The 13,821-nt window shown below is 49.9% G+C and overlaps 2 protein-coding genes across 3 annotated transcripts; both read right to left on the reverse strand.

Moving 5' to 3' along the window:
• Window positions 1-1,462: 1,462 nt before the first annotated feature.
• On the reverse strand, window positions 1,463-5,889 carry LOC143834076 (uncharacterized). Of its 2 annotated transcripts, XM_077330652.1 has the most exons (5): window positions 5,833-5,889; window positions 5,012-5,097; window positions 4,585-4,711; window positions 3,714-3,800; window positions 1,463-3,140 (listed from the first exon to the last, which is right to left on the reverse strand). In XM_077330652.1, exons 2-5 carry the CDS (start codon window positions 5,081-5,083, stop codon window positions 2,080-2,082), a joined length of 1,347 nt encoding a protein of 448 aa, XP_077186767.1. In that variant the 5' UTR covers window positions 5,084-5,097; window positions 5,833-5,889; the 3' UTR covers window positions 1,463-2,079. The 2 variants fall into 2 exon arrangements, with proteins under 2 accessions (XP_077186767.1, XP_077186768.1); XM_077330653.1 differs by lacking the exon at window positions 3,714-3,800.
• A 3,606-nt stretch (window positions 5,890-9,495) lies between these two features.
• On the reverse strand, window positions 9,496-12,757 carry LOC143833800 (vomeronasal type-2 receptor 26-like). Its single transcript, XM_077330026.1, has 3 exons — window positions 12,572-12,757; window positions 11,487-11,613; window positions 9,496-10,406 (listed from the first exon to the last, which is right to left on the reverse strand). Exons 1-3 carry the CDS (start codon window positions 12,755-12,757, stop codon window positions 9,496-9,498), a joined length of 1,224 nt encoding a protein of 407 aa, XP_077186141.1.
• Window positions 12,758-13,821: the final 1,064 nt, after the last annotated feature.

Genomic DNA, 13,821 nt, shown 5'->3' on the forward strand with positions numbered 1-13,821 from the left:
AACTAATGGATACTGGGAGGCAGGAAGAAGAGAGCTGGAGGAAAGGAGGGGGGGTTGGAGGGGGGGCTCACTGGGGAGAGCAAGGGGGACCCAGACACAAAGCAGAACCCATGACATGGAAAGGGGGGAGACGGTACCTTTGTGTCCTTTTGAGGAATCCCCTGACTCTTCCGCCCCCCTTGTGGGTTCAGGGTGACGGGATCTGGGTGGGTCGCATCTCCCCCATTCGGCCTTCCGGGGAGAGGGGAAATGCCCACTCCACTCACGTTGCCATCTTCGAGACCCAGTTCTAATACCGAACGACCTGAGCTGCTTGCCTTCTTGAGAGACCAGAAGAATTCATTCGGAATGCAGAAAGACACCCACTTTATTGTACGTATCCCTGCAGAATGCAGTTGAGAGAAGAGACAACGGAGGGGGAACATGATGGAGGTTAATAAAATTGTGCATTTTTTAACCCTCTTTCTTCAAAAACTGCATTATCAAAAACAAACACAGAATAAAACAAGCCTCGTACAGAGCAGGGGAAAGACTGTTTCGGAAATGTGCATTCAGCTTTCTCAGCCGGCGTTTGTTTGGTGTCTTGTGCTTCCCCTCTCGATCCGCCCGTTGCTGCAAAACCAGGCCTCTGTGTAGTGAAGGAGGGGCCTGACCCAGCCCGGCAGAAGGGGGCCCTCCAAAGCTGAGAAAGGCTGTTTCGGGGGTACCAGAAGCTCCTGTGAAGAGCAGGAGACGTCCCAACACAGAGCTGCCCTGCAAGCTGGTCTCTCTTCCAGGGACTGGCTTAAGGTTGCCAGCCTCCAGGTGGGACCTGGAGATCCCCTGGAATGACCAGAGGGGATACTTCACAAAAAGAACTGAAAATGTTATTTGAAATTAATGATACTAAAGACGGACTTAAAAGTTCTAGCTGGGAAGGCAGCAGAGTCTATATAAGGAGTCTGCATGTGGCGAATATCAGCGCAGGAAAAAAAGGAGAAAGTTAAAAATTAATGGGGAAAAATATGGAAGCAGAGTAGATCCTTTCTCAGCATTTTAATAATAAACCACTTATCTAGCCGCCACTGTGCCGCCGGCCTCAGCCTTTCCCTGCACTCCTTGGCTCAGGCAGCTGCCTGTCTGTCATACGCCCCCTGCTCAGAGGCATGTGGGGCGGGCAAATCTCCCCACAGCTTCCTGGTGCAGCCTCCAAAGGAACAGTGTCAGCATTTCATGTGTGACATTCATCCTTATGGTATATTTCTCCCCCGTTTTCATTTCTGCACACCTCAGGTACACGGCATTGTCTAATACGGGGTGGCCAAACGGGGCTCTCCAGATGCCCATGGACTACAATTCCCATGAGCCCCTGGCACCTCTGATTTAGGTTTAGGGCAGGCAACTCCCCGGGGGCACCTGCAGATCTCCTGCTCCTGTGTCAGTGAAGCAGTGGAATTAATAGCAGTAACAACTTCATTTAAAAAAAAAAAGAATTTTAACAAGAGTTTAATGGACATGGGAAAGGTAATCATACAAGTACAAAACAAATGCATGCCATAAAAATGAGGTCGACTAACATTTCTCAAATTGAGCTGAACACATAAGCATTAAAATTCCCTAAAATTTAGGCAAGTCGGCTTTTAAGTTAATATTTACAATGGGAAGCCGTATTTACAGGGGCCTACGTGATATGTGGACCCAAAATGAGGCCTTAATTGGAAGCCACCATTAGAAAGCCTGATTAGAACTTTACAGGATGGTACAGGGGATGGAGGAGGAAGAGAAAACGTTTGAAGGTGAACATGTGATTGTTCTCCAAATACCAATATTGGACCCTAAAGGGATTGTGCAAAGAAGGCTCTGTACTATTCTACAGAACTTCTTAAAAACTGCGAAATTCTCAAAGCAAGATTATGAGACAAAAATCAGCCGTTGTCAGAAATTCCAGAGCAATAAATCTCCTATTTTTTCAGTAATAGTGATGAACTGTCATGGTTGAGAGGCAGTTCCGAACTCTTGTTACTTTTCCTGAACAGGAATTAAGACTTTACAGAGGTCATGAGAATATGTAACGTATAATATTGATAAATAGAATTGAAATCATGAATATGAGACGTATTTCCTCTCCCCGGTGTGTGTCCTTTGGTGGGAGGTAAGGTGTGCACTCCGACGGAACCTTTTCCCACACTCCAAGCATTTGTAGGGTTTCTCCCCTGTGTGAATTCTTTGATGGGAAGTACAACTGTCACTCCGACTGAAGCTCTTCCCACACTCCAGGCATTCATAAGGTTTCTCTCCTGTGTGAATTCTTTGATGGGCAGTAAGTCTGGAAATGTCACTGAAGCTCTTTTCACACTCCGGGCATTTGTAGGGTTTCTCTGCTGTGTGAATTTTCTGATGAACATGAAGGTATGAACTTCGACTGAAGCTTTTCCCACACTCCAGGCATTTATAAGGTTTCTCCCCCGTGTGAATTCTTCGATGGGAAGTAAGAGTGGAACTGTCAGTGAAGCTTTTCCCACACTCCAGGCATTTGTATGGTTTCTCCCCTGTGTGGATTTTTTGATGAACACGAAGGGATGAATTCTGACTGAAACTTTTCCCACACTCCAGGCATTTATATGGTTTCTCTCCTGCATGGATTTTCTGATGAACACGAAGGTTTGAACTCTGAGTGAAGCTTTTTCCACACTCCAGGCATTTGTATGGTTTCTCCCCTGTGTGGATTTTCTGATGAACTCGAAGGTTTGAACACTGAATGAAGCTTTTCCCACATTCCTGGCATTCATATGGTTTCTCCCCTGTGTGAATTTTCTGATGGGAAGAGAGATGTGCACTCTGCCTGAAGCTTTTCCCACACTCCAGGCATTTATATAGTTTCTTTCGGTTACACATCCATAGTTGAATATTAATAACTGATATTTCAGTGAAAGTTTCCCTGCTAGTAGTGTAATCATTCCTGTTGTCTCCATAACATATTTCTTGCTGTAAAGGGCCACCTCCCTGTAAAAGGATGGAATTATTCCTCCCTTTTAGCCCATGCTTTCCCTCCTCTTTTGGGGTATCCAAATATCCAAACTTCTCTTTCGCATCTGAATACGTCTCCTCTTCTTCCATCACTTGGTGTTCTTCTGCTTCAGTCGCTGACCGCCAAGCATCTCCTGGAGAAGGAAAGGGACATTCAGTGTGACGATACGGCACTTCCCACAAGGACTCCCTTTTGAGCCCAGGAGCAACTAGAGACCAAACTGAGAATGGCTGCAGGACCAGGAAGGTCAGCAGGACACTAATTCATAGGGTCAAACAGGAGTCAGATGTGACTTAATGGCATTACAGAGAGAGAGAGAGAGAGAGAGAATCCTAGAGTGGGAAGGGACCATCCAGGCCATCTAGTCCACCCCCTGCTCAATGTAGGATCAGGCTCAAGCACCCAGGAGAAGGATCTGTCCAGCCCCTGCTTGAAGACAGCCAATGGGGGGGGGAGCTCCCCACCTCCTGACGCAGCCCCTTCCACGGCTGAACTACTCTGACTGTGAAAAATCCCCCCCCTGCTCTCTAGCTGGTATCGTTCTCCATGTATTTTAAACCCATTACTGCGGGGTCCTCTCCTCTGCTGCCATCAGGAACCTTTCCCTGCCCTCCCCTAAGTGATAACCTTTCAAATACTTAAAGACCCCAGTCCCCATTCCCCACCATTTTCAAGGGCCCCTCGAGCCAGACATCCAAGTCGCTACCTGCAGATCCCGCCTCTTCATCACCGCCCAGGAGAAACAGGCCTTCTTGCAGCCAGGCTATCAGGTCAGGTGTGGCCCCTGGAGGTCCTGTTGATCAGGGGGGAAACCCACGAAATTAGACCTCTCCTCTGGGCCCACGAATTCAACCCTTCCGGGCCAGATTGGCCGTCCCTCCAGAAACACACAAGAGGCAAGTGAGAGGGGTGGGGTGGAGCACAGGAGGAAGGCCAGACTCCTCTCTCTTTATGAGTCCAATTGGGCACCTTTAAGACCCCTTGAGGCCCTCAGCGATATTTGCCCTTGGTGGGTCACAAACACTGACCATCTCGTGCCGCTGGAATCTGAAACGACCTGAGCGAATCAGGACTGTTGACTTTCAGAAGGAACTTTCTCGAAAGGGGTAACCAGAAAACTCATTTTTAATATTTTTAAATTTGGGCGATTCTATCCTCCAAGTCTGATCAAGGGCCTTCCTCCTCTTCTTGGGCCTCTGAGGCTCTGTGCTAACCATTTTTCTCGCTTGTGGGGCAGACGATGGACCCAGGCAACAAGAGGGTGCTGGCCTCACATGGGGGGTCTGTGCCTGTTGCCGGCCAAGCAGAGAGGGAGATGCCAGAGGAGACCGCAGAGTCCGCTATACCCTCCTTCAGCCACCCCATCTGGCTCCACAGTGGGTGCCCCCCATGGGGTCCAGGCAGAGAACTGCCAGGCAGGGCCTCCCTCTCCGCATAGAAACCACAGGCCCCTCCGAGGAAGGAAGGATCGGGGGGGGGGGGGCAAGACGAACCACGGGGACCAGGGCAGACAGCCTGACCACCTCCCTCCTCCTCAAGGGCACTCCTCAGCACGAGAAGGAGAAAAGGATCCTCACCCAGAGAGGCCACATGTCCAAAATTCTCCAGCATGACTTCCTTGTAGAGCGCTCTCTGGGCTGGCTGCAGGAGGCTCCACTCCCCCGGGGAGAAATGCACGGCCACCTCCTCGAAGGAGACCCCCGCCTGCAAGAGGAACGAAGAAGAGTTTCTTTACATCACTAGAAAGTTGGGGGGGGGGAGTGTTAATTCCTACAGCAAGAGCAGCACAAAGAGGTGGTGAGAACAACCTCATGGGGATCTCTCTCCCCACACACACACCGGCCCCACTGCCCTCCTGGGGCGCCTCCTGGACCTACAGGGAGGGACGTGCAGATGAAAAAGAAGTGGGGAACATGAGAATTAATGGGAAGGAGCCCGATCCAGTGAGCAGGAGGCACCCTCACTGTGGACATCTCCCCAGGGATGCCCCCCCCCCCACAATACCTGAGCTGGCTGCATGGCGTCTCCCCCCCCTCTGGCATGCGGAGGAGAGGGTCTCAGGGGCATCCACGGCATCTTCCCACTCCTGCCTGGAGGGAGAGAAAGAAAGAGGGTGAGGACCTCTTTTGCGCCATGCACTTTGTCTGGATTCAAGATGCTATTCGAGATACTGGACTTGCTCCATGAAGGCTGAAGAGCATTTAGCCTGAAGTCTCTCCTCTCAACTGGCCATTTTATGTGCACGGGGGGGGGGGGGGAAGGTGTTCCTCTGTTCCTCACTCATCCAACCCCCCTCCCCTGGAAATGCTTCCTCGCAACCTCGGCCAACTCCTTCTTGGGAGAGGAATCCCTTTGCCCGCCAGAAGCCACCAGCACCCTCTCTCCCTCCCAAGGCAGCCAAGACCCTCCTGCCCACCCCACCCCACCCCCAGGAACAAGTGCTGCAGGGAATGAGTGGGGAGAGCCCTGAGAGGCTGCAGTGGAGTGCCTGACTCTAGACAGCCAGTGAGAGACTCCGGGTCAGAATTCAGTTATCCCCGCAAGCAGAAAACTAGCCCTGCAAGGAAAAAATGTTGCACTCTCTTCCTGGGCTGGACATGATGCTTTTCTGTAGCAGGGAGATTTTTGCAGAGGAGGGAAGCCCTCCCACACCCGAAAAGGACCCAGCCTGGAGGGCCTTGGGGGGCGCGGGGCCACAGACCCTCTGCCCACCCTTCACCCCCCTGCCCCCCCACATCGCCCTCCTGCTCCCCCTCCCCAATCTCCACCCCCCTGCTTTGGGTCTTGCGTTGCACCCCCGACCCGCACTCCATGCAGAGACTCACCCGCTCCCTCCGAGGCGCCTCCTGGCCGGGAGAGGAAGCGGCTCCCCCCTCCCGGAAGTCCCACCCCCCCCGCGCCAGGTGCCTCTCTAGGAAGGCGCGTCTCGCTCCCTTCCAGCTCCCAAAGCGGGAGGCGAGGGGGGGGGTCCTCCTGGGGCAGCTGGCGCGGATCCCCCCCGCCCCTAAAACCTCCCCCCCTTCTGGAATTGGGACCCCCCCAAAGGGGGCCAGAGAGCAGCTGCTGGGGATTGGGGGGGGGGAGTCGGGGCAGGCAGGGAGACCCTCCCCCAAACGCCCCCCTGATCCCCGGGGAAGAGGGGGAGGGGGAGGGGGCGCCCCGAGGAGGACCCCCCCCCTGGACAGGAAAGTGCCCCAGAGGGAAATGCAAAGGCCAGTCCTGGAACCCACCCCCGGGCCCCTGCTGGGGAGGGCAGCACCGAGGGGGTCCCGGCTGCCCCCCCCCCTCTCCCTCCCTCCCTCCAAGTGGCTTTTGTGGGTCTTCTTCGGAACAGGGATTGTGCGGTGATGTAATGAACAGAAGAAGGAGAAGAAGAAGTTGGTTCTTATATGCCGCTTTCCCTACCCGAAGGAGGCTCAAAGCGGCTTCCAGTCGCCTTCCCTTTCCTTGCTGCTGGGGGGGGGGGCTTCCTGGGTTGTGGCCCCAGCGGGGGCCCTCCTGAAGGCACCTGGGTTTGGGCCACTGTGTGAGAGTCTTGGACTGGATGGGCCATTAGCCGGATCCAACATGGCTTCTCTTAGGTTCTTATGAGTCACGGCGCAAAATGAACTGGCAGGATGTTGGAGGATTCTGTCACCCAAGTCAGCCCCAACGCCAGGTCTTTCGTTAAGGGGACCAGATTTCAACATTGGTAAAGCGGGACGCCATTGACCGGGGGGGGGGGTGTCTTGATTAAAAATGTGGTCAATATGGAGCAACAAAAAATTTCATAGAACGCATAGAACACAAAAATTGTATTGTACTATATATTTTTTAAATTTCAACATAAGTACACTTTGTCAGGTGCCCCCCAGATGTCCCTCCAAAAGTGGGACAATCTGGTCACCTTATCTTTTGTGCAAGAATTTGCCTCCCTCGGACCCCCCCCCCCCGTTAAACAGCTCTGACCCTCCACACACCCCAACCTAAAGCTGCTGCCCAGCTGCTGCCCCCCCCAACCTGATCAATTACCCTCTACACCAGGGGTAGTCAAACTGCGGCCCTCCAGATGTCCATGGACTACTATTCCCAGGAGCCCCTGCCAGCGAATGCTGGCAGGGGCTCCTGGGAATTGTAGTCCATGGACATCTGGAGGGCCGCAGTTTGACTACCCCTGCTCTACACAAAGCCCAGAGTTTTGACTGCTGTCGCCTGCTCTTGTTTGTTAGACCCTCTGCTCATATTGTTACACATTTTAAATGTACTAGTTCTGCAGTTCTGTGTACACTGCTCCGAGACCTCACAGTGAGGGGCGGTATGTAAATGAAATTAAATAGATAAATAAATAAATATCCTGTACATGTTTAGCGCTTAGGACACAAAGAGGAACCTTTTTATCTGGTGTATGCTGCATACACAACTAGTATAGAATAAACCACCAATAAAGTAAGGCTGGAAAGTGGACCAACAAACTTTTATTCACAGTATTTATTATATTTATATATACTGCCCTCCTCAGGGGCTCAGGGCGGTATGTGCTTTGGGATACAGTGTCATGGAATGGGAGTAATCAGTTCAGACTCACAGGCAAAGTGTGAGAGTAAGTTAACATACAGCATCATGAAAATGGTTAACAGATTCCAGAGATAAATAGAAAAAAAATCTGGATTTGTTTCTATTCACTTGAGATTGCATTGCATGGAAAATACCTTGAGTTCAATACAGGTGTCTACAAAGGAGAAGAATGAGCAATTAAATAATCACTCCCTGACAGCAATTAGCTGAGACCAATGGGAAATTCATTTTACGTTCCGAGGCACCTCCGTCACACGCTCATAGTGCTGGCAGGGGCTCCTGGGAATTTGTAGTCCACAGAGATCTGGAAAGCCAGTTTGGCCAACCCTAGTTTGTTTGTTTATTTTTATTTATTGATTTGTTACATTTATAACAGCCAGCAGGCTGCAGAGGAGAGGACACGCAGTAATGGGTTTAAACTTCAAGTACAACGATATAGGCTAGATATCAGGAAAAAGATTTTCACAGTCAGAGTAGTTCAGCAGCGGAATAGGCTGCCTAAGGAGGTGGTGAGCCCCCCCTCACTGGAAGTCTTCAAGCAAAGGCTGGATACACACTTTTCTTGGATGCTTTAGGATGCTTTGGGCTGATCCTGTGTTGAGCAGGGGGTTGGACTAGATGGCCTGTATGGCCCCTTCCAACTCTAGGATTCTTTGATTCTATAGCCCACCGCTCTCCATAGACTCAAGGAGAGTTACAGCATGTGTAAAACCTCATTAAAACCCCTTCCCCATAAAACCAGCATAAAAACCTAACCAAGATTAGCGACATACTCCTTAACACCCTCCCCGCCTGGCAGTCATTGTTCATTGTGATAAGAGTTTGTGGGCATTTTGTGTGACCCAAAGTGTTCCTGAATCTATCAGATGTCAGCTGCAGGAGACCACAAGAACAAAGTAGGGCGGTCTTATACCAGAAGAAGAAAAAGACCTATCCTTTTGGAATGAGGCCATCAAATCTCTCCCAAAAGACTTTCTGAGAATTTAGAAACAGGATCTTTCTCTTATAAGTAATTAAACCATTTTTCCTGCCTTTACTTGTGTTCCAAGGCAGCTTTTTATTTCTGATTTCAATGACACATTCAGATGCTTTTGGCATCTTATTATTCTTTTATATGTGTAATCATTTCAAGAGTGACTAAAGTGTAAATAAACACCTGTTGAGGAGTGATATGATAGCGACTTGTGAAAAGTCTACAGAATTATGCAAGGGATAGAGAAGGTCGAGGGGGGGGGGGAGTCCTTTTCGTCCTTTCTCAGATTATAAGAACTCATGGGCACTCAATAAAATTAAGGCCCAGTAGGCAGAGAACACTATTTCCTCACCCAAAGAGTCCTTAACATATGGGATTTGCTGCTGCAGGGAGTGATAGCCTCTACAAACATAGCCTCAAGAGGGGATGGATAAACATCTGGAACAGAGGTCCATCCATGAGCCAGCAGGTACAGCTGGAACACTCTGTCTCTGTCTTCTTGGTGCTTCTTGAGTTCTGGCCCTGCTGGTGGACCTCCTGGTGACCCCTGGGTTTCGGCCACTGTGTGACACAGAGTGTTGGCCTGGATGGGCCACTGGTCAGATCTAACATGGCTTCCCTTATGTTCTGAACATGAAGAATCTTAGGCGGAGACACATGGATTACATTAAATAAACCTTGGACTTCTCTTCAGTCCGAGGGCTGACTTGCTATGTGAGACAGATTATAAAAGAGAATAATCATCTCAGTAGAGTGCAGTGATTATTGGTTAATGCAGTTCTCTGGGAGACAGACTCTTCATATTCAGGTATCTGTTTTTAAAGGAATTATTCATGGCCAGTGCCTACCAAGATATATGTGAAGGAACCTCAATACAATATCAGGAGGTTTACAAGGGAGGCAAATCTAATGTCAAACTTGTGATAAATATTATAAAAATGGGGAAAAAATGGACTAAGAATCAAATCCCAACTTGACTTTTCATCATGACATGGTACTTGGTATTCAGATCAGGCCTCACTACAATAATATAGCATTTGGGGAGGAAGATGCAGCCCAACAGGCCAGCACTGGAGGCCAGGATGGAGAAGATCTGCACGGCCACCATGTGCTTCCCCTTCGTGCTCAGGTAGGCGGGCACAAAGGACACCCAAACAGCGCAAAAGACCAGCATGCTGAAGGTGATCAGCTTGGCCTCGTTGAAGGCCCCAGGCAGCTTCCTGGCCAGGAAAGCCACCACGAAGGAGATGGCAGCCAGGAGGCCCAGGTAGCCCAGGGAGCCATAAAACATGGCCACGGACCCTTCATTGCACTGCAGGGTGATCTGTCCAGGCTGGGAGTGCGTGTCGGACTCTGGGAAGGGGGGAGAGAGGACCAGCCAAACGATGCAGAGGGTAATTTGAACAGCAAGACAAGAAGTGACTGTGGAGTTGGCCAGACCCTTCCCCAGCCATCTCCTCATCCTGTTTCCGGGCTTGGTGGCCACAAAGGCTGCAACGACAGTGATGGTTTTGGCCAACACAGAAGAGACGGCAACGGAGAAGATGGTGCTGAACAGAGTCTGTCGGAGATGACAGGTCAGCCTCCTTGGCTGGCCGATGAACAGAAAGGAGGAGAGAAAGGAAAACAGGAGGGAGACGAGGAGAATATAAGTGAGGCTCTGGTTGTTGGCTTTGACAACGGGAGTATTAACGTATTTAATGAAGATGCCCAAAATGAGAAGTGTGACCAGGGAAAGGACCAGGGCCAAGAGAACGAGGACGATCCCTAAAGGCTCCTGATAGGAGAGGAAAATGACACGCTTGGGGATGCACCGGGTTTGGTCCATGCTGGGATGCTGGTCTTCTGGGCACCTGGTGCAGCGTTCTGCGTCTGGAAAGGACAAGAGTGGCTTCAGCATCAGGGACATTTCATCCATACCCACAGCCCTCTCCGTTTAGTATCATCTGCTAAATCATGAAGCCTGTTTCATGGCCAGCATCCTGTAATCAAAATAAGAATCCAAGTAGAAGCGACATTTCAAAATGTCACGCAGTCAAACAGCAGCGCTGGAGCACTGATTTCCCAAAAACTTAAGTGGCTCAATTTAAGTAAAATTTTATCAGTGATCTGGATAAGGGGGTGGAGGACCTGCTCACTAAAGTTGCAGATGACACCAAATTGGGCGGAGTAGCGAAAGCCCCAGAAGAAAGCGATAAATCTAGTTCGGTGAAATCTGAACATGCTGGGAAAGTGGGCAAACGAGAACAAGGTGCAATTCAATAAGGAGAAGGGCAGAGATCTGCATCTGGGTCACAAAAATGAGAAGCAGCACACTGGATGGGAGAGACACTTATGGGGAGCAGTGTGTGCAAACGAGATCTTGGGGTACGTGTGGACTGCAAGCTAAATATGAGCAGACATTGTGATGCGGCAGTAAAGAAGATGAATGAAGTCTTGGGCTATATCAACAGAGACATCACATCAAAATTGCAAGATGGAGAAGGTTGGTTTTATACTCCGCTTTTCACTACTTGAACGAGTCTCAAAGCGACTTCCAATCACCTTCCCTTTTCTCTCCCCACAACAGATATCCTGTGAGGTAGGTGAGCCTAAGCTGTGAAACAGCTCTATTCAGGACTGTGAGTAGCCCAAGGTCACCCAGCTGGCTGCATATGGAAAATCAGGGAATCAAACCCATTCCATAAAATTAGAAGGAGCCGCACTTAACCACTACACCAAGCTGGCTGTAGGCCATAGTCCCGCCGTGTCCAGCATTGGTCAGACTGCACCTGTGCCGTCCCGGAGGGCACCATTTACCCAGCGTGGGCTCTCCACATGGGGTCTTTCCTTTCAAATTTGGAAAAGGAAAAATGGATCCACAGATATGAATTTCTAGAACAATGCTCAGAAAACAGGGAACTAATTCTTTGCTCCCTGCCCCAAGGGAGGTCCTTTTCTCCGGTGACCCACCTGCCTGCGTGGAGATGGTTCCTTCCGCACAGGGAGAACAGCCGTAGCAGCAGATGGGCTTCCCTTCCAGGACCACCTTCACGTGTCCAGGGGGGCAGCTTGGGGTACACCTGGAGTCAGGCATCCTCTGGCATAAAGACAAGGAGCATTATCTGGGGAAATGAGAACTGGTGGATGTGGTAAGAATACTGTATTGTATAGAGGTCCTTATAAATCATTTGATGATGGGCTTAATGGTTGCTTATTGCTCTCCACGTTGAGAATTGTTTTTAAAATAAAATGTTCATAAGGCTCTCATGGTTGTCGCATGTACATTATATAGAAGGAGGGGGAGGAGGAGGAGGAGGAGGAAGAGTTGGTTCTTACATGCCGCTTTTCTCTACCCAAAGGAGTCTCAAAGCGGCTTCCAGTCGCCTTCCCTTTCTTCTCCCCACAACAGACACCCTGTGAGGGAGGGGAGGCTGAGAGAGCCCTGAGATTCCTGAAGAAGAAGAAGAAGAGCTGGTTCTTATATGCTACTTTTCTCTCCCTGAAGGAGTCTCAAAGCGGCTTCCAGTCGCCTTCCCTTTCTTCTCCCCACAACAGACACCCTGTGAGGTGAGTGAGGCTGAGAGTGAGGCTGAGAGAGCCCTGATATCGCTGCTCAGTCAGAACAACTAGCCAAAACTAACAACTTGAGTTCATGAGCTGGTTCGTACCCATCCCTAATCTCCTAAGGCTTCACTGATCTGGTATTTATTAGTGCAGCTGAGGGGAGGTAAGTGGCACTGGTCTCATCACATATCGGGACGGTACAAGCATTAGACAAGCAGTAAACAGCCTTGCCAAACACTGGCCATTTTTGACAAAAACCACCCCTGTAAGTACCAATTCCCACATGCCCTGAAATCCTGCATCCCCCAAAATCTTGCCCCCAGTCGCACCCAATAAGCCTCCCCAACAACCCACAGTCCAAATTCAAGTATCCACAGAGAAGCCATTCAACAGTCCCGGGCATAATTATGATGGGGCTGGGAAGAAAGTTGTCCAACGGGGATTTACGGGCCCCCAAAAGGCGTACAAAGAGATCCCTGGATTCCTCCTACCTGCTTATACCACGTGGGCCACACGATGGCATCCTGGTCAATGGTCAGCTTTGTCTCTCCCGATTCTTGTCTTTCGATACTTCCAACTTTCACGCTCAAGATGGAACTATTGCGGAACATTACCAGGTTCACGATGTCTAAGTTGGCTGCCAGGTCCCCGTTTTCACCCAGATCCTTTCCAGCCATGGAAATATTATGAAGCTGGATGTCTCTCAGGAAAGGATGGAGCTAGAGTGACAGAGAGAACAGCAGCATTTCAAGGCAAGAGGCTCTTCTGCAGATGCTTTGGAGCCGTGGAGTTCTTCTTACTATGATTCTTTGATTCTATGATTCTTCCTTTTCCTTTTTACATATTTAGATATTCCTGCCACACTTTCAACCACACAACGGACCAAAAATGGCATTCTGTCCCCCTCACAACTGAGTCAAGTTAGGCTTGGAGGGAGTGACTAATCCCAGGCTTCGTGCTAGATGAAGGATTCAAACCAGTGCACTGTGTGGGCTCTCCATGAAACGGCTGGGGCCATTTCCACCCTCCAATCTACACACATTCTCCTTCCCCTTCCTTGGGCAGCCCTTTGCGTTGGGCAATAACCGAAATCCATGACACTGGACCACCCACAGCCCTTCCCTGAGGGTTCCTGAGCACTCCACTTCCTGTGAGAAATCCTTCCAAGGGACACGTGGTGCAAATCAGTTCCCAAACCACCGTGAGCCATATGGGAGGGCAGGATCAAAGTCTAATAAATAAATAAACAATGAACGAATTTGCTATGTTTGTCTTAATCGAGTTTTGCATGTTGAAAGGTCTGCTTGTTTTAAATTTGTTGAGCTCCTTAAATCAGTGGAATTTTTAAACTAAAATCTGGGCATTGTCTATAATTTGGTAGATACAACATAGTCCCAAATTAGAGACCAAGAACATTTTGGGGGGATGAACTTTTGAGAGGCAAAACTCCCATCCTCAGATACAAAAGGAGATCCCTGGGACCTTATATTCCACTCTGGGCTGTTCTGCTATAGACCAGTTTGGCTATCTTCTGAAAACATTGAACTGTGATATTTTTATCCCGAGCACTGTTCTAAAGGGAGCTAGCTTGGTGTTGTGGTAAAGAGCGGCGACCTCTAATCTGGACAACCAGGTTTGATTCCCCGCTCCTCCTCCACAGGCAGCCTGCTGGGTGACCTTGGACCAGTCCCAGTTCTCTCAGGGCTCTCTCAGCCTCACCCACCTTGCAGGGTTTCTGTTG

Source organism: Paroedura picta, chromosome 3 (assembly GCF_049243985.1).
Source record: "Paroedura picta isolate Pp20150507F chromosome 3, Ppicta_v3.0, whole genome shotgun sequence".
NCBI classification, from domain to species: Eukaryota; Metazoa; Chordata; class Lepidosauria; order Squamata; family Gekkonidae; genus Paroedura; species Paroedura picta.